Source organism: Pituophis catenifer, unplaced genomic scaffold, assembly GCF_029215685.1.
Source record: "Pituophis catenifer annectens isolate HBS135680 unplaced genomic scaffold, rPitCat1.0.hap2 SCAF_14, whole genome shotgun sequence".
Taxonomy (NCBI): domain Eukaryota; kingdom Metazoa; phylum Chordata; class Lepidosauria; order Squamata; family Colubridae; genus Pituophis; species Pituophis catenifer.
Genome location: NW_027256894.1, coordinates 23,560,413 through 23,581,312, shown reverse-complemented (window position 1 = coordinate 23,581,312; position 20,900 = coordinate 23,560,413). Strand labels below are relative to the sequence as shown.

At 51.4% G+C, this 20,900-nt stretch overlaps 1 protein-coding gene across 1 annotated transcript in view; it reads right to left on the bottom strand.

The window, feature by feature from the left end:
- Positions 1–20,900, bottom strand: part of MYO1E (myosin IE) — a 25,689-nt gene extending 4,789 nt beyond the window's left edge. Inside the window, exons 1-22 of the mRNA XM_070953945.1 lie at positions 20,734–20,900; positions 18,423–18,512; positions 18,117–18,211; positions 15,140–15,227; positions 14,315–14,404; positions 13,933–14,064; positions 13,320–13,454; positions 12,029–12,161; positions 11,521–11,717; positions 10,872–10,952; positions 9,872–9,958; positions 8,371–8,457; positions 7,981–8,148; positions 7,662–7,747; positions 6,887–6,968; positions 6,172–6,278; positions 5,552–5,650; positions 4,287–4,431; positions 2,290–2,404; positions 1,392–1,561; positions 752–897; positions 64–210 (exon numbers count right to left, since the gene is read on the bottom strand). Coding sequence (XP_070810046.1) covers positions 64–210; positions 752–897; positions 1,392–1,561; positions 2,290–2,404; positions 4,287–4,431; positions 5,552–5,650; positions 6,172–6,278; positions 6,887–6,968; positions 7,662–7,747; positions 7,981–8,148; positions 8,371–8,457; positions 9,872–9,958; positions 10,872–10,952; positions 11,521–11,717; positions 12,029–12,161; positions 13,320–13,454; positions 13,933–14,064; positions 14,315–14,404; positions 15,140–15,227; positions 18,117–18,211; positions 18,423–18,512; positions 20,734–20,811 — 2,558 coding nt within the window. The 5' untranslated portion in view covers positions 20,812–20,900. The remainder of the gene's footprint in view (positions 1–63; positions 211–751; positions 898–1,391; positions 1,562–2,289; positions 2,405–4,286; positions 4,432–5,551; positions 5,651–6,171; positions 6,279–6,886; positions 6,969–7,661; positions 7,748–7,980; positions 8,149–8,370; positions 8,458–9,871; positions 9,959–10,871; positions 10,953–11,520; positions 11,718–12,028; positions 12,162–13,319; positions 13,455–13,932; positions 14,065–14,314; positions 14,405–15,139; positions 15,228–18,116; positions 18,212–18,422; positions 18,513–20,733) is intronic.

The following is a 20,900-nucleotide window of genomic DNA, read 5'->3' as shown; positions in this document are numbered from 1 at the left end:
CCTCCCAATGCAAAGGAGGAGGGAGACCCCCCCCCGGGGGCGCCTAGTGCAAGGGCCACTCACGTGTTGCTGAACTTCAGGGGGAGCCGCCTCTGCGTTTTCTCCTCGTAGCGCTTTGACAAGAGGCTCAAAAACTCGGTCTTGAAGACGGACTCCAGGAGGCTGTCGTACTCTTGCTCGTGTAGGACAAACAGGTCGTCCTGCAGGGTGCTGGGAAAAGAAATTGGGGGCACCCTAAATTCAGAGCTGGCCTCCCCAGGGAGGATTCTACGCAAACATCTGGCTTTGTTTCTAGCTTTACAGACGTCTGTAAGTTACATCAGTATGACAAATAGAGGGGTTATTAAAAACACCTCTAAAATAGCATGAAGGCCAGGTAGTCTTGACATTTCAGTAACAAAACACAAAACCTCCATTTGATTACTTTTGCAGCATTCTTTCAAAAAGCAATCATACTACTGGGATGCCTTTAAATAAATAAGCAGATAGTAATGGTAAATTTTGACAGAATATCAGGAACTATAATTAATCATTTTAGTTCTTTCAATCAGAATGGGTGATAAGATAGACTTTGCCCAATTTCTGATTAGTGTAGTGCCTTAATTGCATGCACCCTCTAGTCAGGGAGCGATATCATGCACTTTGCAAGAGGCGTAAAAGAATCATTCTGAAAGCAGCCCCCGCCCAGCTCGCCAAGCCCTGGTCCTCCTGGGCCCCCACCCAGGTCCCAGGCAATCAAGGCAGCCCTGACCTCAGTGACACAGAGAGGATCCGCTCCACTTCGATCCGGCGCTTGAGAACCTCCTTCACGAGGCCTTTCTCTGCTCCCTGCTTCACCTTTTCACGCCCAATCAGATACAGGCACTTGGGGGAGAGGATGAGGTCTCGCTTGATGCCCTGAAAGGAGAAAGCATCCGTGGCTGTCGCTTCACCTGCCTTCACCTCCCTGAGGCTTCCCGTAGAGAAGTTCCAAGATCTTTGGGAGCGGTGGGGGAGCTCAGGGATTTCTGAGGGGTCCCATGATTAGGGGACGTTGCCCACCCTGGACCTGAGGGCCTTCCATTGCTCTTTCCTTCTCCTAGGCAGGATCATCAGTCTGGCCTGTGATAACCATTGCATTAAGCCCAGAAACTGGCCTCTCCGCACACGGCCTTCGGCCAGGTACGATGACATTGTGGGTAGGCATGTCTTGGAGGGAGCGGGTCTTCTGCACGACAGCATCAACTTGCACAGACAACAGCTTCCCATCCTAAAGCACAGTTGCTGGATCTGGGGTCTTCAGAACGAAAAACTGGCTTGTCTGCATGCCCTCTGCAACTGGGTCAGGCGGCCTTCCAGAAAAGCCTAACCCAAGCGGGAACAAAGGCAAACGAGCTGCCTCGCTTCTCTACCTTAAACCGCCGGTCGTACTTGGTGACAGTGTCGGCAAAATCAATCTTTTCCCGCTTGCCCAAGAATTGGCGTAGCTCCGGATGGTCGTCCATGCCAATGTAGTCGCCCACAAAGTTCCTGTTGATGCTGTTCCGCCTTCTCTCCTTCTTGTTCAGCAGCAGGTCGGAGGCTTTGCGAGGGGAAGAGGAGCGTTCCTTAGTGGCCCCAGAGAGAAAAGGGGGAATCCCACCATATGGACTTCAGAGCCTGACCATTAGTTGTCATGACTGAACCCCGAAGAACTGAGCCTCCTCCACTGCAGCCACTGCAGAAAGAAAGAGATGGCTCCAGGGCTGACAGTAGGACCTGGACTTTGTCAGGCCAAGCGGGAGAAACCTGGCTGTGGTCCCTTCTCAAGACCACTTCCTAGCCTTGCCAGAGAATGCTTGTTTCCTGTATGGTTTCTGCCTTTCTGTTTCCGGCTCTTCGACCTTTAGATCGAGTAGACGCCAATAACAGAACTGGGGTAGAAACCGGAGCTTCACACTGTACCTAAATGGCTACTTCAAGCCTTTGAGGATCAACTGCTTGATTGATTCATTTCTATGGCCCCCCCAACTCAAACAAAGTGACTCTGGGCAGCATACAAACGGTCAGCAAGCAATACGCCCCCACCCCCCAAAGGAAAGCAGCCCAGTGCATTGAAAGCCAGCTGAAGGGGTAAAGGGGCAGTCAGGCTCCAATAGGCTGCAACTCAACCGATCGTTTGGAGCCACAGCTGCCCTTCTGCAGAGAGGAGCTAAAGACGATGGCGATCGAGAGGGACGGGCAGGGTGGCACAGCCATTCTCTTGCTTCTTGAAGAACGGAAGATGCCTCATCGCCAGCCTTATTATGTAGAAAGAATAATCCCAAATACCTTCTTCTCTCATTTGTACGTATTTCTTCCTGGCAATGTGTTTCCTCCAGGCCTTCTGGATGGCCCTCGCGTAGCCATCGTACTTTCGCTCCCTCATTTCCTCCAGCAGAAATAACTGCAAGAGAAAGAGAAGCCGTTGCCGGCCCAGCAGTTTGTCCTGGGGCTTCCAAAGAAGGAAGGTCAGTGACAGGGTCACAGGCTCCTCTCCTCCCCCCCCCCATTGGATGAGGGGCAGAGCAGGGATCCCTTGTAGGGGATCTTGGCAACATTCAGAAGGGTGGATAGGCTTGATCCCCAGGTCCTCCCTCCAGCAAAGCCGCCCGGACACTTTCTGGAGATCTGCAGAGAAGAGCCTCCGGGAATCATCTCCTCCTCCTCCTCTGAGGAAGAAAGTCTGCGGGAGTTTTGTTTGTCCTCTTTGGTTTCAAACCTAACTATTGGAGAACAGACTCAGGATATTCTGCCAAATTTAGAAAATATGGAGCAATTCAGGAAGTCCTTAGATAAACTGAGATTTATCTACTTTAAGGGAAAGCATATTCATACTTTGTGGATAAGAGGAAGCTATTTTGGGAAATGGAAAGCCAAGCCAGGGAGTCGCCCTGCCTCCAGCCAAGCAAGAATAACAGAGTTAGAAGGGACCTTGGAGGTCTTCTAGTCCAACCCCCTGCTTAGGCAGGAAACCCTACACCACTTCAGACAAATGGTCGTCCAATATCTGTTTTGCATGGCGCTGCTGAAGTTCTGGCATGCCGAGTGTTGGCGCTGAGGGGCCCATCTCATCCCCTGCCGCCAGGGAGATTTCCTAGAACCAACCTGGAGAGTCCTGCAGGTGCATACTAGTGAATTGCAGAGACCGTTTCTGAACAGATTTCTCAGTCTTGGGCCTCCTGGATTTTTATGTCTCCACAAAAATTCAAAGCTTCCATCCAGAAGCACCAAATAAGAAGGAACAGCCTGACCCATGGAATCAGAGCAACTCTTGCACAAAAGCTGTCTCAGGGTGGGACCCATCCATCTCACACTGCAACGGTAGCCTGATTGGCACACTGTCACCTTTCCCAGCTGACTAAGTTATGGAAATTGTGGTCTGACACATTTGGACGTGCCCCATGGAGGATGGCCATCCAGAGCTCTTCAGTGACCCATCACATGGAGATGACCAAGCCATGTTTCCCCAGGCTGTGGCGGCTTTCTTCTTTCCAAACACTGGCCGCCTCCTCCTCCTCTTCCTCCTCTTTCAGGGCTTCCCCTGTTGGGCGGCTGCCAGAACATCCTGCTCCCCCAGCCAGGTGATTGACATGATTCACTCCCTGCAGTTGCACTAACTGCCCATCCTCTCCCTCTGCTGTAACTAAGGTTCACCTCAGACACACTTCCTGTGTCCAGAGGCAGGAAGACCAAAAGAAAAATGCTTGTTGCAGGAAGAAAAGCTGGAAGGAAGGAAGGAAGAGAAATGCTTGGTTTCCATTGCTCTTTCTTCTCAAATCAGATTCTCTCAGCCCATTGAAGAGACATAGCGGATTCACGCCATATGTTAAGAAAGCCACTGTTGGCTGCATTCATACAACATTCCAAGCCCAAATCATCACAACCTTGTTGTGTTATGTGAACATGACCAGTAACTCTACAGTCTTTGCGGTCTTATCATCAACTTTCTACGGGAAATTGGGAATTGTCTCTGAAACAGCCGGACTCTCCTGTTGGAGAGCCAGAGGCTGACCCCCAAGTCAAACGTTTTGGCCCACGGGGATCCTGTTCCCATCAGGCACATCAGGGAAGCAAGGGGGGGAAAGGGGGAGCTGGCTATTGTAAGGCAGGGCCAGTGGGACCTGGTGCAGAGTGCCCCGGGCACATCTGTACCACAGTTCATCGTTAAATGGTACAAGGGGGGCACAGCAGAGGGTTCTCGGTGCTGGACTACATTTTCTGAGGGGGGGAGGTGTTTCTCAGAAGTCTCCAGGGTCAGAGAGGGGTAGCTTCTCCCTGGTACTCACGGACTCTGGTGCTTTGATGAAGATCTTCGTTCTGCCAAGCTGGTATTGGTCAGGATCCATGTTGACAGACCGGAGAAGGTGCAGAACTCCCTGCCTTTCATCCCCCTTCCAGAGAGGCCAGGTCTCGGGGGTCAGGATGGCATACCTTCAAGGAGAGACACACCATGCTCAGTTGGTCGCAAGCCAGGGTGGAGGGGAGGCCCTGGGACTGGCTCTCAGGCTTATTTCCTGAAAAGGGGGACCTGCCCTTTTCACTGGGCCAGAAGGCCTGATGGGGGCAGAGCTGCGTATGGGAGGATGGACCAATAGTTGGAATCCAGGTATTTTGCAGTTTCTCCAAGGCCCCCACAAGCTGGGCTTTTAGGAGGCAATAGGGACCTCCTGGAGACTTTGGCCAGGGCTCGCTCTCAGGCACAGGCTGCCTCTTCCTAATCTTCACTGAAGCAATAAGGCGCTTAAACTTTTTGAATTAAGCAGTTATGACAGTCATAACTGCTTAGTTCAAAACTTCAGGTGGACTTTTATGTAGGAATTATCTGTCACCACCAGCCAGAGGGGGGGAGAAGCTGACTCACTGGCTTCAGGGACAGAATCTCCTTGCCTGCCCAGATTGGTAATCAAGGGCTGGGCATGGGGGTCCCTTGTCAAAGCAGCCAAGAAGAAAAAGAGGCTGACAGGAGGGAGGGCAAGCCCTCTGAGCCAAGCACCATCCTGGCTACGGGCTCCTCTTTGGCCTGCCAGTCATTCCCCCCACCCCCAAAAAAATGACTGAAAGGTTCCCCTTGAAGAGGCTGCTGCTTTCCTGCTTACCAAGAGCAAGAGCTGAGGTGGCGCAGTGGTTAGAGTGCAGTGGTTAGAGTGCAGTGGTTAGGGTGCAGCACTGAAGCTACTTCAGCTGACTGCTAGTTCAGCAGATCAAATCTCACTGGCTCAAGGTTGACTCAGCCTTCCATCCTTCCGAGGTGGGTAAAATGAGGACCCAGATTGTTGAGGGCAATATGCTATTTGGTATACTGTCTTTGGTGTAAGCCGCCCAGAGTCCTCGGAGAGTGAGCGGCATAGAAATATGAATAATAATAATAATTACCCAGACAGGACAACAATAGAAGGGCAGTGAGAAGTGTGGACAGCAGCAACCAGGGCTAGTTCTGGGGTGGCCAGGGCCGCAACCCCTGCAGGTTATGTTCCACAGAAGAGGGAAACTCTGGGGACCTTTGGCTGTCCTTCCCTCCCGTTTTAACACAGCCACGTGGAGAAAGGGGTACCTCTGCAGAAATTTTTGGAAGGCGCGTCTGTAGGCGTAACCTGCTCGGCGAACTCGGATGTTTTCCCTGAGGCCGAGGTACTCCACCTGGTGCTTCACCCTGCAGGAAAAAGGTTCGGGATGGAACCCCACACACAGAAAGAGGCCCGTCGCTGCTCTCCGGCCTGCAAGGAGGGGGGCAAGCAGCCAGAAACTGACCGAAAGAGGGGAACATGACCCTTTCGAGGGCTGACTGGCTGCCCTGGAAGGAAGGGCTGCCTGAGAGACGTTTGGAAAACGGCCTTTTCTCTGGCTCTGCTATTTTGACACAAAACCCTTAAGAAAGGGAGAGCATCCTACTGCTTGTGCCTCCGTCCTTCTGCCCAGCAGCTTTCCAATTTCAGCAGGGAGCAAACCGTAAACTATTTTGAACCAATCAGCTCTTTTTACAACCATCCCTTTAAAGGAACGGTGAGAATAATTACTTCAAAAATGCAGGAAGTGTGTTATCACAGCAAAAAGAGCAGGTAGTGGGATTTTTAAAATCCAAATTATTGTGACAACCGCAACTGGGCAAATAACTCTGATGTGGGAGCCATAGCGTGCACTGGCTTCCTCTCATCTCGGCCTCTTGGGACTCACCTGCTCTCCTCCCAGTCGTGAGGCTTTTTGGTTTCGTTGGGCTTGATGCAGCGGATGTAATGGGGGGTGCATTTCATCAGGGTGCCCACCAGGTCGTTGGCCTGTTTCTGCGGAAGGGAGAAAAGGCTCTTTGCTCTGGTCAACAACAGCGTCATTCCCTCTGCTCCTTTGAGCAGAGCCACCCGCCCTGAGGAATCCCACCTCTGCGCTTGGCCAGCCCCGAAAGCTTTGCTGGTGAGGACCGCTCCATTTGCTTCTAGGCCGGGGGCTCCTCTGCTCTTCCTCTGGTGGGAGATCCTGGGCTGCGCAGAGTGGCCCAACCAGAAGCAGAGGGACCACACAAGAGGGAAGGGCCGCCACCTCACCACACGGGTGGGCGAGAGGACAGATCGTACCAAGTCTGTACACACTACACACACTTGCCGAGAGCTGTGTTGTCATTGTCCTTTGCAGGAAGACCAAAGGGAAGGGACTGAGGAAGATGCAGCCACGCAGTCGTGGTGCATGAGTGGGGTGGACAGCTGCCAGGGGCTCTTTCAGTTGCCTAGTTGGGCGAATCTTGTTTTCACATTACATTTCTGCAGGGCCCTTGTTTGTAAAGTTGTTTTCACAACTCAACGTTTAGCTATTCCTGGAGCGACCAGCAGCCATGTCCCCTTCGGGTGCTAAAGCCCCAAGATCTCTGCCTCTGCTGCTGCTGCCCCAAAGCACCCACCTTGATTTTGCTGCCGGCAGTGGTGGGTCGGCCTTTCTTTTCGGCTTGGGGATTCTCTGGAAACAGAGCCTTTATAAAAGGTCTAAGAGGAGGAGGAGGAGGAAGAGATCAGCCCATGGCACAAGGCAGCAGCCAGGAGACCAGGGCAGAGGCGGCTGGATTTAGTTCTCTGCCGTGTGCAACTGGCAGCCCCAGAGCCTCTGCTGACCCCCTGGCTAGAAATAGGGGTGCAGCTTTCTTCCATTTTTAAGCAGGAAGCAGAGTGAAATGGTAGAACAAGCCCTGAAGTAACTCTGAGAGCCACCTTAGGCAAGTGGGAGTTCAGATCGCAGCCTCTCCAGCCCTGGCCCCCTCCCCAACCTTGTGACTGGCCCTCCCTTGGCCCCCAAAGATCCGCCGTCTCTGCTGCAATGAGCCAATGGGTGAGCTGCAAAGGGGGCCCTTCCGCCAGGGATTCTTCTTCTTAAGAAGCCAAAAGGATGCCAAGTCTCTCTCTCATCCTCCTGGAGCAGGATTGAGATCTCCCTCCCCGCCCACCCCTTGAGCCAGCCACCCACGAGCCCATTAGCTTAACAACTCTTCTGCAAGTCTTTCTGAAAGGGAAGTAGGGAACTTTCTGTGTTTGGAATAAGAGCTTTGCTGGCATGGCTGTGACGTTCTTTCCAGTCTTGGGAGAATCCCCACTGATCTCCTATCGCTGCATTTTGAGTCTCCCACAAAAGCCCCAGAAAGATCTTAGGTGCACATGCAGCCTGGGGAAATCTGCCTTACGTACAATTCGCTGCTTTGCATGAGCTCAATCAAGTCCATGAAGAGAACGTCTCGGTTCCTCTCACAGAATCCGTCCATGTCGTAAGAAACCTGATGGGAGAAAGGCAGGCGAGGTGAGGCACTTTCAGTTTCTTGGCCAGGAGGACACATGGCAAGGGAGAAGTCCTTCACCAAGCATGGCCGTGCCGGCTCCCGGGATAGAATTTTGTCGAAGCTGGAACTTGGGGGAAATCACAGCATAAAGTACCTTTCCTGGGACCTTCCAGATAAATTGAAGAAAATTCCCAACAGGCCCTCCCCGAATGCCCCACTTGGGAAGGTACCTTTCCCGCATAGTGGTGAATGATGAAGCCCTGATTCCAGCTGTTGAAATGCTCGTGAGTCCCAATCTGCATCTGCAGCTTCTGCAGCAAAGTTTGGTCTGCTCCTTCACCCACCGCGTGCATCGTGGCACAGACGTCGTCCAGGATGCTCATGATGCCAGGTGGATTCTGGGGGGAATGACAGGAACAGGAAGTGAAACGTAGGATAGATGCTTGGCCTCCATTTTGGATTGAAGGGTGTTGGGTGAGTTGGTTTAGAGAGTTCTGGATCACCATGGAAAGGACTGCAGCCTTTCCTGAATTCCGCTCCTGGCACAGCAGTTAACGGTATCAAGGAGGGGTGAGATGAGAGGGATGAATCTGGGGCCATGGAGACCCTCCCAGACTTACCACTTTGTTCTCTATGAGGTCACAAACTACTTTGTTGTTGAAGTAATCTATGGGAGTCCAACGTATTCCTTCCTGAACGTATTCCTCCTGCCATACAGAAATGAAGGCTCAGAGAAGCTCCCAAAGGAACTGCAGGGGTCCCCGTGCTAACCCTGCTCGACTCATAAACTTGGCAAGGTCAATGCAATGGGCAGTCTGTGGGAAGCAGGGAACATCTCTGTCCCAAAGAGGATCCCTCTGCCCCAGGCCAAAGTCCAAAGGAAGATGCCTCTGTTCAGTGATTAATGGCAGCCCAGTTTGTGTCCCGTGGCAGACCTGCCTAAATCCCCTCCTCTCCAGAGCAGCTCCACAGCCCGGGGCCAAAAGATCAGCTGGCCTGCTGCATTAAGGGCCTACCTGTGCAGGGCAAACATTCTTGGCAAGACAGCCACAAGAAATGGTTTGTGGACTTGCTCAGTGAGGCGGTAAGAACTATTCTGACTTGCCAGGTGTGGCCAGGGCTAATCCCTCTGCTGAGTGAGGAGAGGGAGAGGCCAGGAGTCAGAAGTGGACAGAGGCCAAGATTCATTATGTCCCTTGGGCTTCAGTACCCATGACGAATCACTTGGTTTGAAGGCACTTGGGATCTGTTGGCTTGAAAGGAGAAAGGTACCTCCTAGGATCTTGTCCAACTCTTGTGGGACTAGATCTGAACTTTGCATCCATCTCGGATCTGGATGGAACTACTCAGCTGAAGGCCAAGGCTACCTATGGCAAAGGGCACTCTTCCTCTTTTCCCAGGGAGTGGCTCTAGGAGTCACCTCTGATGCTGGACAGACAGTTTTAACAGGCGACGTCCAGGTGACCCACAACTAAAGATCTGTGTGGGAATCGTTTTCCCATTGCACAGAAGTCTTCCTCGGCTCCCTTTGATTACTTCTCCCCCCCCCGGGGGTGGGGGGGAAGAGTTCCAAGCCACCCCCTCCTCGGAAACAGCACAACTCAAGGGAGGAGACCCACCAAACCGGTTTGAAAGAACGTATGTTGTTCCCACCAGGATTTTAGGGAGCAAAAAAAGCAAATGTCCATGCTGTTCAAAATGGCAGGTAGCAAAGGAAAATGAAAGCAGCCCTTCCTTCTCTTTGAAAGAGGCAAGCAGGAAATGGAGAAAACAGAAGTGCCCTCGTTTTAATTTTGGAGCCAGCCAGTTTTCCCACATGGGGTGGCGAGTCAGTCTCTATGGGGAAGTCATCTGATGCGATGATTGTTCTGGCTCACGGGGGCCCCTCTTAGGTCACTGGATCAGAGGGAAAATATTCCCGCAGCCGAGCAGGCCCTGGTGTTTACTCCCAGGCTGGGCGGGCTGAACCGCAGCCGTTCTCTCTCCCTCTTGCTTTGCAAGGCATTTTCAAAACAAGCATCAGCTGACAAGCTTCCCATCCGGAGAGGGGGGGGGGGAGAGGGAGAAAAGGACCTGCTCTTTGTTTGTTCCCGGGATTTCTCTGCCAACCTTCAGGTTTACCTGCTCTGCCTTCAGGGTGAGCTCGATAAAAATCTGCTGCAGTTTTTCGTTGACAAAATTGATGCAGAACTGCTCAAAACCATTTTTCTGAAATCAAAAACAAACCGTGGAAAGATTAATGTCAGGCTCCCCATACCCCTCCCAGTTTGCCACATTAACCTCTCTTTTTCAGCGTAATATTTGAGCTGATTTGAGTGTCTGCTATCGGCCTTTTCATGGAAATCGGTGGCCTCAGTTCTCCAAAATAGCTTCCAAGACTTGAATTCCCTTTAGAACAGCTGTTTTTGGTTCTCTGCCCAAAACTCCCCTGATCTTCTCTTTTGTTTTTGCTAGAGCGCTTCATGGCCCCTTTCTGATTTAGGCCCTGAATTCTGGCCCAACTTACATTAAATCTGTTGTTTGAATTAATTGAGGTTTCCATTTATAGGAAGCTATGCATTTGGGCTGACCTCATCCTACTGCAAAATTTAACCTAGCTCTCTCCCACAAATGTTTTTATTGCAAAAAGGGAAGACTAATAAAGTAGTCCTGAAACATAAATAAAACTCATTCCAGCAGCCTGACCTCACTTCCAGCTAGTCCAGTGTGACCAGCATTTTCATCCTGGGTATGTTTGCTAAGAAATAACAGCCATGTTTGTGGCCGTCACTCCTTGGTGAGCAGCCTGAGGAGAATATTTGCAGGCCGAAAATACAGACTTCCCGGCCACGATGCCCTGACTTCTGCTCCTGGCCAGGGAAGGACCCAACCCTCAGATGGGCAAACCAGAAAGGCCATCTTCCCTGGGTCAGCAAACAGCACCGGCCACACAGCAAAAACATCGCCTTCTGCTTCAAGCCAGCTGGCCACTACCGTGCTGAGGCCGAGGGCTTCAGTTTCTGGTTTCGGCCCCCTGAACAGATCGAGGGATTGCTCCAAAACAGCCGATTGTCTTTCTTCCCGCAAAAGGACTGGCAGTTTTGCTGCTGCAGAGCGTCCTGATCGATCTGTAGGCCTTTACCTGAAATATTTCAAAGCCGTAGATGTCCAGGACACCAATATTATACTCCTGATTATCTTTTTCCATCGCCTTGTTGATGGACTGTTAAAACAAAATGGGGAAAAACATATTCCCATGAAAACAAGAATGTAACTTTGAAATCAAAGGTGAATTAAACCTGAGTAAAAAGGCTGCTTGAAAAAGGTTACTAAATGCCACTTGAAGCCCTGCGAGCATTCCCTCTCTGCTCTTGCCCAAGGAAACCGATGCCAGTTCTTCTGCCCCACCACCAGCCACTGGGGGCTCCTGATACTACCCCTCCTGCAAGGACAGCTCCCTCCCAATGGGCACCAAAGCCTTGAATCTCATCTGCAAAACGAGACGGAGCAGCAGAAGGCTTGAAAATAGCCCTCACAAATTGCTGCCTTTCGCAGATCCTTCTTCTGAAACCTCTTCCAGGAAATGCTGTTGCTGAGAGGTGAAAGGAGAAAGATTCTCTCCTTGTAGATCAGTGGATAAAGGTCTTATGCCTTTATGGCTTGCAACTCTGTGTAAACTGAGGGAATATATTTGAGGATGGCAGAGTGCAAAGTCTGCAATAAATGCCTACATAAATGCCTCACGAGGGACCCCTCCCTCCCCTCCCTTGGAGTGTTGAAGCATCTCTTACGTCCACCAAGTAGTCGAAGACCCTAGCATGAAGCGCTTTGGCCAAGGCGTCCCTGGTGTAACACGCTTGCTCTACGTTGAGGGTCACGTGGATGGATTCTGATTGGCCACCCCACTTGCTGTCCATCTGCCTGCTGGTCAGTTTCTCCTTAAGCCGGCCCTGGTCAATTCCCAGGAGGAATGCTGGGAAGGCCAAAACTGCGGGGTGTCAAAGAAAAACCACAGTGAGGCAGCAAAGGAGGAAGAGGAGGGGGGGTCTTCTTTTGTTTAGACCCTACTCCCACCCAGGGCAGGGGGTCTTTGGCCATTATGCAGATTGCCTGGGAAAACATTCCATGTTTTGCCCCCTCCCCCCAGATCAGTCTTCAGTTCTGGACACCTTCTGGAGAAGGCCCATTGCCCCTGGGTCTCTTGTCTGCCAGGACGTGGCTCTTCCAGAGGATGGCCCTCTGACCCCATCCCGCACCCACCCACCCCTGCTCCAGCCCAGCCCAGGAGGGGCCACCTACACTCTTCACTCTCCACTGCGGCATAGTTGCCGACCTCTTTGAAGCTGAGGTTGCCGAGGTGGAGCACTCCGGCCACAATCTGGATGACCAGCGCCTGCTCCTGGGCAGAGATGCCGATGACCTTCATGGCGTGCTGCAAAGGTTGAGAGTGGGAGAAAGAGGGTTAAAAGCCCCTCTGAAGAACTCCATCGGTTTGGATCAGCTAGCAGCAGTAAATATTTTGGTATTATTTTTAGAGCGTTGGGAACAGCTTCCTTGTCATAGTCCTAAGACAGGCTTGTGCTTTTCTCCCTCTCAAAGGGTAAAAAGGAAACGCTGATTTATTTCACTTTAAATGAAAGCAGAACATTCAGTGAGGGAGCCCACAAGAAGGCCTGGCTCTTCCAGGTCAAGACACGGTTGGTGCAGGTGGCCTCCTCTTGCCACAAGAAGCTAATTGAACTTGTGGTTTTCCAGGCATTTAAAAAAAAATAGTTTAAAAGCACAATAAGCAAAAAGCAGAAGGTATAAATCTCTGGAACAGTAAAGCAAAAACAACTTTTCAGTGTTTATGCTCTGCAGCTGTTTCTCGCCATGTAACACTGCAAGGCAGAGGAGGTATTTAAGCAACAGCAGAAGAGAACGATAATCTGCTTAAAAATCTTCCTAAATGGCTAAATATGCTCTTTAAGTATGTATATATTTATTTATTTGCTTGCTTGCTCGTATTAAAATTTGACTTGAGACTGAGGATATTATTCTTCATTTTGTCTGACTTCTCAGTTCAAGGAACAGAGCAGAAAATCAAGGAGGAAAAACAGGAACCGTGGAGATGCAACAAACCCACAAAGGTCAGCCTAGAATCCAGAAGCGTTGACCATGCGCAGGGACAGGCAAGGGAGAACCAGGAGATGAAAGCCGGGGATGATAGGCAGGGGTCAAGAAGAGCTTCCTAAAGCCCCAGGCCTTTTGTCCAGAATGGTTAATGGACGGTTTGGCATTTCAAGCCCTCCTCCAGCCAGAGGCTTCTCAGGTGCCCTCATCGTAAGGGATCCCCACGGGCCATTGCTGCCCCCCACCCCCTTCTGGTCCTTGGAGCTGCTTGGCCAGTCTCAAAACTACACCTGGGGTCAGACCAGGAGGGCAGGTGAGGACACGGATGGAAGTGGAAAGGAGTCCCTCTCGGATCTCTTTAGCAAAAGCCGTTAGATAGAGTTAACCTTGTCTTTGTTCCCAGGCAGCTGCAATCAGGACCCTTTTCGCACAGAAGCAGTTCTTATCAAATGGGATGTGGGGAGGGAAGGAAACTTACCAGAGTTTCCTGGAAATCAGATTTGTCACTGATGTCTTCCACTTGGTAGGATCCTGAGAGGCTCAAGTAGTGATAGTAGTCCATGTTGGTGATGCCCAGGCTTGTCTTTTGCTCATTGGAAGCGCCTTCAATCAGCTGCAGGATAACACCCCCCCCCAAGGTAAGTTAGCCCACTTTGTGTTGTGTTTGGGAGAGGTAGAGAATTTGGGTTCACCTATTGAGGTGGGGATGGGGGGAGCACTGCTTTCATCCTTACTAGGGCTTCAAAGGAAAATGGCCATTTCTTTGTCCGATGAAAACTACCCCTGAGAGCGTATGGCAGCCTTTGGGCAGGGAATCCCCACCAATATTGGGCCCCCGGGAGAAAGGCTCAGTCTTGGATCAGAAGGTCCTATGCAGCTCGCCTGAGGAGCCCAGCAGAAGAGCTCCAGGGACGGCCATAGTTACATCAGGACTGCGAATGGGGTACTTGCCGGCTGGGGGATTATGGGGGAGGTAATCCAAAAGGCCTAAAAAACTCCAGCTGGCCCTCCCAGAGGAGCAAGAGCAGCCCAACTTGCCCAACGGTCCGGGGGCCTCTTCTTCAACCTCCCATTCCCAGGCAACTGCTGACCTGGTAAAAAATGTGGAAGCTCCTCTCCCCGGGATTCCTCATGACCACTCGGGATTTCTCCAGCAGGAAGTTGGAGATCTTGCCTCCGTCTGGCTCCCCACCTGGACTAAACTGGATTTCAAAGTATTTCCCCTGCAACAAAGGGAGGATGTCAGTGACTGAAGGAGGCCTCTCGAGTGGCGTGGCCACAGGAGTGGAGAGCCAGAGAGCTCCCCTTCCTCTCTGGGGGTTCAAATGGGGGGGTCACAGTGTATGCCTGGCTCTCCCCTTATATCCCCCCACATCCTTCACCCCCGGGGGGCAGAAAGGAAGCGGGCAGAAGAAACGATGGCCCCAAACCATCTGGTGCTGCTCTGGCAAAGGACCACACGGCATGACTCACAAATCTGCTGGAGTTGTTGTTGCGAACTGTCTTGGCATTCCCAAAGGCCTCCAGAAGAGGGTTGGACTGCAGAATGATATCCTTCACATGCTGAAAGCCAGAAAGCGGAAGTCAGGCTTTGGATGAAAGTCCTCCTCCTTGCCCCCTCCCCCTCCTCCTTTTGCTGGATCATCCAGGTGGTTCTTAGGCAGGAATCTCCCCTCCCCAACAGTTACAGAGGAGAGGAGGCACCAGGCCACCCGCCTTGACCCAAGCAGACTGAAGCAATGGCCAGTGAGCAACTGACCTCTTTCTGCACCCTACAGCTCTAACCCTCTGCCTCAGGAAATCGGGGCTTTTCTACCCAAGGGGTGCCCACCCTCAACATGAGATACCAAAAGACCCGTTTAGCACTCCTTGCATTGACACCCTTTCCGTCTTAAATCACAGATGTTAACAAGGTTGCCATTAATTACACCAGTACTGAAATCAATGACCAATTATCTCCTTTGCAGTCAGGAAGGCTCCATCCCCTGCCTCTACCTGTTTCCTGGCCACATTGCTGCCTAAATCTGACTCACAGGGAAAAAATGGGTCTCTTCCCCTTCCTAGAAATAACTGAGCAGCTTATTTATAGAGGGCGATTAAGCCCATTCCAAAAACAACAGTTGCTCCCTCCTTGGCTGGTTATGGATCCAAACGGAGGCGGGCTGTGATCTTCCATGGCAACGCGGGAAAAAGACATAACCAGCGAGACTCTTGCAGTGCCAATAAATTACAGGGAGCCGAGACCCAAGGAAAGCAGCCACCTGGCTTGTCCAAAAGTCTCCCTGCTCCTCCTCTCACCTGCACTTTGGGGCCGCCTCCGGATATCTTGGAGATGTAGCTCATGATGTACTTGGCTCCCACAGTCTTCCCAGCACCACTTTCGCCACTGGGAAAAATTAGGGTTAGGGTTAGAGTTAGAGTTAGGGTTAGCCCTCGTTGCAACCGTTCCAAGCAGAGTCCTCAAGAACAACCATTTATGTCCCCAAAGCCTTAACCTCCTGCAGTTCCACCTGCCCTGAGCCAGGAGATCAGAACCCCCTTCCCACTGGTCATTTTGCCTGAACCCCTGAAGAATGGCCAATCCTTCATTTTCCCTCCATCCATTGGGAGCCAGGGTTAAAGCTGAGGGTACCATGTTGCATTGCCAGGCAACTCTGGGTATGGCAAGTGCTGCGCTCTAGGCACCAGCATCAGAGGCTCCCTCGTCCCTGACTGCAGGGGTGGGGTGTAAGGCTGAAAGGCTCCTCCTGCCAGACCAAGGGTTAGGGCCATCCTGGGCAGCTGTCCTCTTGGGTGCTTGAGATTCGGTTCTTCTGCAAATTTGCATGGTTTTATCTACCAGGATCCCGGTGAATTTGCTAAGTACAAAACTCAGGAGGACAAGAATGCAATATTTATGAGCCACAAGAAGCTGTTCCAAGGCAGTTTGACTCCTCCCAAATCCTCCTGGAGTGTCCACAAAGTCCTCCTGGCAACGGTGGCCATTCCAGCCAAAGGTTCCTTGTAGGGCAATTGCCTTCTATTGCTTTTCCAATAAGTAGCAAGCAGATGCATTGTCTTTTCTAATTCTGTCCCTCTTGGGGCTGCCCCACCAGACCTGGTCTGCAAAAGCCTTTCAAAAATAAAGCTAGGATGTGCGACTAAAACCACTGGGAAAGAAACATTATGGGAACTCTATTTTGGTAGCTATTAGCTGTTCCCATCTACAGTTACAAAAATACTGCAGTGCCTATTGGAGAGTTCTGAAAGTCAACACAAAGAGAAAAAAGTCATCAGGAAAAAAAAACAATGTGACTCAAAGGTTTTGGCTTAGTGTGATGACTGTGCACATACCTACTGCAGCTTAGCAGTTTGGGTCAAGAATGATGGCTTCTCCAACAAACCATGGCTTAAAAACCTTGCTTAGCATCTGTGAATGCAGTCAAAGAATTTTTGCAGGCACTAAGATCAAATGTATTTTAAATCTTGCTGCCGCTTCCTTTTTTGAAAAATAAAATAATAAAAAATAAAGAGATCGATATACTTGGCATGATTCACTTAAACTGGTAATTTTAGTCTTCGGAGAGGGGCGGCATATAAATCGAATTAAATTGAAATTGAAAATTGAATTGAAAGGAAAATCTGCTATGTATTTTCTCAGAAGTTAATCCCACCAAGATCAAGGAGGCCTGTTGCCCTGGGAAACTATGATTAGGATCCAAATCTTGATATGGCGAGTGCTCTTCAGGATGCAATCTCTTTGAGCCAGACAGATGCAGGCCATCAGCCTGGCAAGTGAGGCTCGGCTATATGCTAAAATAAATCACGAACTTGATGCGTGGTTGAATTAAGTGAAAAATCAAATGTACATTTGCTACCAGAATAAAGAGGTTTTGGCTGCTGGAGCTTGCAGTCACAGCTGAGTCCAAACTGCCCTGTTGCTGGGCAGCCAAAAATTTATATGGGGCTCAAGAGAAAGATCCGTTGGCAGCCAGCGGGCTTGATGGAGGCTTGGCTACCGAGGCAGGGGAAAGAGGCTCTCCGCCCTAGGGGTGCCTTCTGCTCTGGACTGGGCAACATCCCTCTTGTAAAGAAGCATGGATCTCCTGGCCTTGGAAGGGGGACCCTCTTAGACCGGGGCCCCCAAAGTACCACCCACCTTCAACCAACAGCTACTTCTAAAAAACATCAGATTTCTGCCAGGTCTGCCCTTTCTCTCAGGGCAAACCCTTTCTTTGCCCTAGAACCTGTGAATCCCTTTGGTGGAGCCTTATTCTTGCTGCTGCTGCTGCTGCTGCTGCTCCTGGTGGCGGTGGTGGTTTCTTCAAGCGAAGCAACCACTCCAGCAGCCTCTTCTGGGATCAGGGAAGCCTTTGCCAGCTCCTTTGCATCGGCAGATCATCACATGAGAAGGGTCGTCACTCATTCGCTTGTTTCGCAGCCTATGTGTACTCGAAGACTCTTGGGGTGTCAAGAAAAGACCCCGGGGGCATCTAAACATGGTTTATTCATTTATCAAATGTATTTGCTGCCCATCTTGAGGTGACTTTGAATGTCAGAATGTTCATACAGAGGAGAGAACGCCCGTGTTGTCCCACTACAGCAAAGTTGTACGTGCCCTCAAACTTAAATTTCTCAGGGTGGGTTGGGGAACCTCCCAAGGGGGTGGGAAGCAGGATTTGGAGACCCAGCTGGCCCAACAGAATGTTTTCTGACAAAGAACTATATACTTTCTTCATAAACCAAAGCGACATTCTGCCCCCTCCGGATGGAATGGAGACCCTGGGCAGTTCATGCAGGTGGTTTCAGTTGCTGCTGTCTTTGCTTTACCTGCTTTCACCTCTACGTTTAGGGTTCTGCCATTTCATCTTCTCCTGCAACTTTGCAGTTAGAAGCATTTCCCAGGGTCCATTTGACTCCACTGTGCAAAACATCTGGCTCTAGTTCAGCCATCCCTCCTCCTTTCTCCAATTGACCTTCAGCCCTCTTCGTTTGTCTTGCCATCCATGCCCTTCAGTTCCATAATTTTCCCTAAACAAATCCCTTGTCTTTCTCATTCAGAGATTCTCCATCCTTGGATTGCTTATGCTCAGCATTTGCCCTCACCTGAACCCCAGGCAGTGGGCCCAGCCTCTCCCTCTGGCAGGACCTCAGGGGGCTTCCAAGCTCCTCTGGAGGGAGACACACACACACACACACACACACACACACACACAGCCACAGACATGATGCTCCCCCCTTCCTCTGCTCCCAGCCCAGCCCAGCCCAGGGGCAGAAAGGAAAGCCAGTCCCTTACCTGATGATCACACACTGGTTCTCTCGGTCAATTATCATATTTCGATACATGTGGTCTGCCAGAGCGTAGATGTGGGGTGGATTTTCATACTGCGCCTAAAGGGAAGGAAGCAGTGGGGCAAACCCAAAGACTGACGAAAAGGCCCCAGGAAGGAGGAAGAAAGAGACCGGCCCTGCCCTCCCACCTGGCCACGGGGAGAACGAGGCCCGGTGAGTAAAAAGCAGGGAGCCCCGGGAAAAGTGGAGCAGCTTTTAGTGAATCTGTTTTATAATGAAAACAAGCTTTGAAAAGCTGAAGGTCACTTACGGCTCCCTGGTACATTTCAATTTCTCTCTCTCCAAAGTAGGGCATCTGCTTGAATGGATTGACGGAGATGAGGACGGATCCAATGTATGTCTGCATTAGGAAAAGTCAAGGCGGTGTCATTTCAAGAAGCACAAATGAAGCACCCCCTCCTCTTAGGGGGGGCTTGAGCACCTGTCCAGGTGTCACCTGATGTGAAGTTTTATTTGTTTGATTTCCGTCTTCAAAAGCAAATGGACGACTCGATCTATGGGTGGCCTCCCCCCATTTCTTGCCAGTGGAGTTCAGACAATAACGGCAGCTCTTCCGTTATCTCACCGAGGCAGCCCACTACAGTCCAGCCTTTGGGGCCAAGGGCAGCCTCTTCCGCCCTCGGCTACCTCACCTGGCAGGCCAGGAATCCAAGCTGGCAATGCAGGCCTGCAGAGGATGGACTGCCTTGAGCTGAGGATTTAGCTCTGTCAACCATTAGCTCATTAACCTGGTTAATGTGTACCTGCCTCATTGTTCCGCTTCCTTTGCATCTATGACGCACCCGTGTGTGACACCAAGCATTGGGGTTGCAGGACAGAGAGAAAACTACTTAAGGCAGCGGGGGCTCCTCCCCTCCCCCCTTTCCAAGTCAGCCACAATACTTTCCCACTGAAGAGTAGAACCGGTACAGAGCTTCAGCTTGCTACACCCAGGATAACCGCACCTACCCCTCGCCATTCAACACGCCGGCCCTGCGAACACGGACACAATTAGCCCTCAGTCTTACAAACAAAATCCCATTGTTTGGGGTTAATAACTGCAGAATGATGTCATGCCATACTTAAGAAAAGAAAACCCAGGCAAACAAACCCAAATTCCCAGATGGTGCAAAACAGAAGAGATCGGAGAAAGGGATCCACCCAGGGCATCTGGCTGTAGCTCAGGAATTGGCTGTCTGAGCACCCGGAGCCCCTGGTGAAGAGGAGGGCGAGCCTTCTTCCAGCTGAAAGGCCTTTCAACTACCTTTCCCGTGAGGGCCACTTTGTAAACAGTCGCCAGGAATGAACGATGAGGCGGCTAAGCAGCCGGAAAGACCAGACAAGCTCAGCCTGGGAGGAAGGCAAGGGGGAGGCGGCCAGTTACCTCCAGGTGCTTTGGGTCTCAGCCGACCCACATCAGATCGTGGGGGGAGAGCTTAGGGGTGCTATTTTTGGGGAAATTGAAACAGGCGGGGGAGGGGCAGAGCCCTGCCTGTCCAAGAATGAAACAGCCCCAGCCAGAGCCTCCATTGCTGCTGGATTCCTACCAGGAAACCAACACTCTCAGAACTTCAGGATGGAGCGGTCAGGACACAAGGTCTACCCACACACAACCCCCTTGGGCTGAAGGGAGGGCAAGTCTCCTCCTCCCCCACCTCCCTCCCGGGGCCAGATGCGTGTTTATACACGCACACTTGCATTCCTTCTTCAAGGTTATATCCAACCACACATGGTGCCCTACTTGGCCCAAAGGTTGAGCAGTTCACACACACACACACACCCCAGGCAGGACAATCTCCCAAGGTGCAAAACAAAGCCCCTGGGTCTTTAAAGGTTATTTGCTCTTCCTATCCTATAAAGAAAGCAAGGTAAACAAAGCCACACAGGTTTGTGTGATAAGAGCAGCTCCCAGGAGGACACAGGCGGCTGTGGGGGTGGGGAGGAGCAGCGAGCGGGTGGGGGCAGGAGAATGCCTTTCAGGAGGGGCACATCCAAGGGAGGCCTCCCCGTCCTGCTCTATCTTCAGTTCTGCCAATTAAAGAAGAGGTCCCCTCTATCTCTGACCCTCAGATAAATGCCCTCCCCTCCAGCCTTCCTTGGGCCTTGAGGCTCCGGCTCTCTCTCTGCTGGCATCGCCAAGGGAAGGGCAAACCCTGCCCGCTCTCTCTTTCAAGCCCAAGGCTAAATTCTGCCGATTGGCTTTCCCCGCTGCTGAGATTCTGCCAGGGTGTGTGTGCAAGCAGGATGAGGGGGTGAGGCCTGACGTCTTCAGGCCAATGGAGTCCCTTTCTCAGGTGACCTTGCCGGCAGCAAAACAGGTTTGGCGGCAGGGCCAGGAGCCGGTTCTCCCAGGCGTTCATGCTCTTTCCACCCATCTTCCCCTTGAACTGAGAGAGGCCTCTAGCATCAGCTGCCATGAAGTGTCCCAAGACCTCGAGAAGAACCCTCCAGTTGGAAAGAAAGTAGAACAAGTGGCTGGCTAGGAAAGGAGACTCCAACCTTGACCCTCCTCCAGTTTAAAAGCTGGTGAATAAATACTGGCCGGGCGGGAGAGTCGATCCCACAGACCCAGGGAAGGATACAAAAATAAAGTCATCCAGGTATCGCTTCTTGAGGTTCTCCACAATGGAGTCTTCTGAGATCTTGGAGAGGAGGACCATATCATCCACGCCGCTGTGCTTGACATTGTGGCTCTGCCAGTGATACCGATAGTGGCCCTTGCTCCCCTGCCAGAGGAAAAGACCGGGAG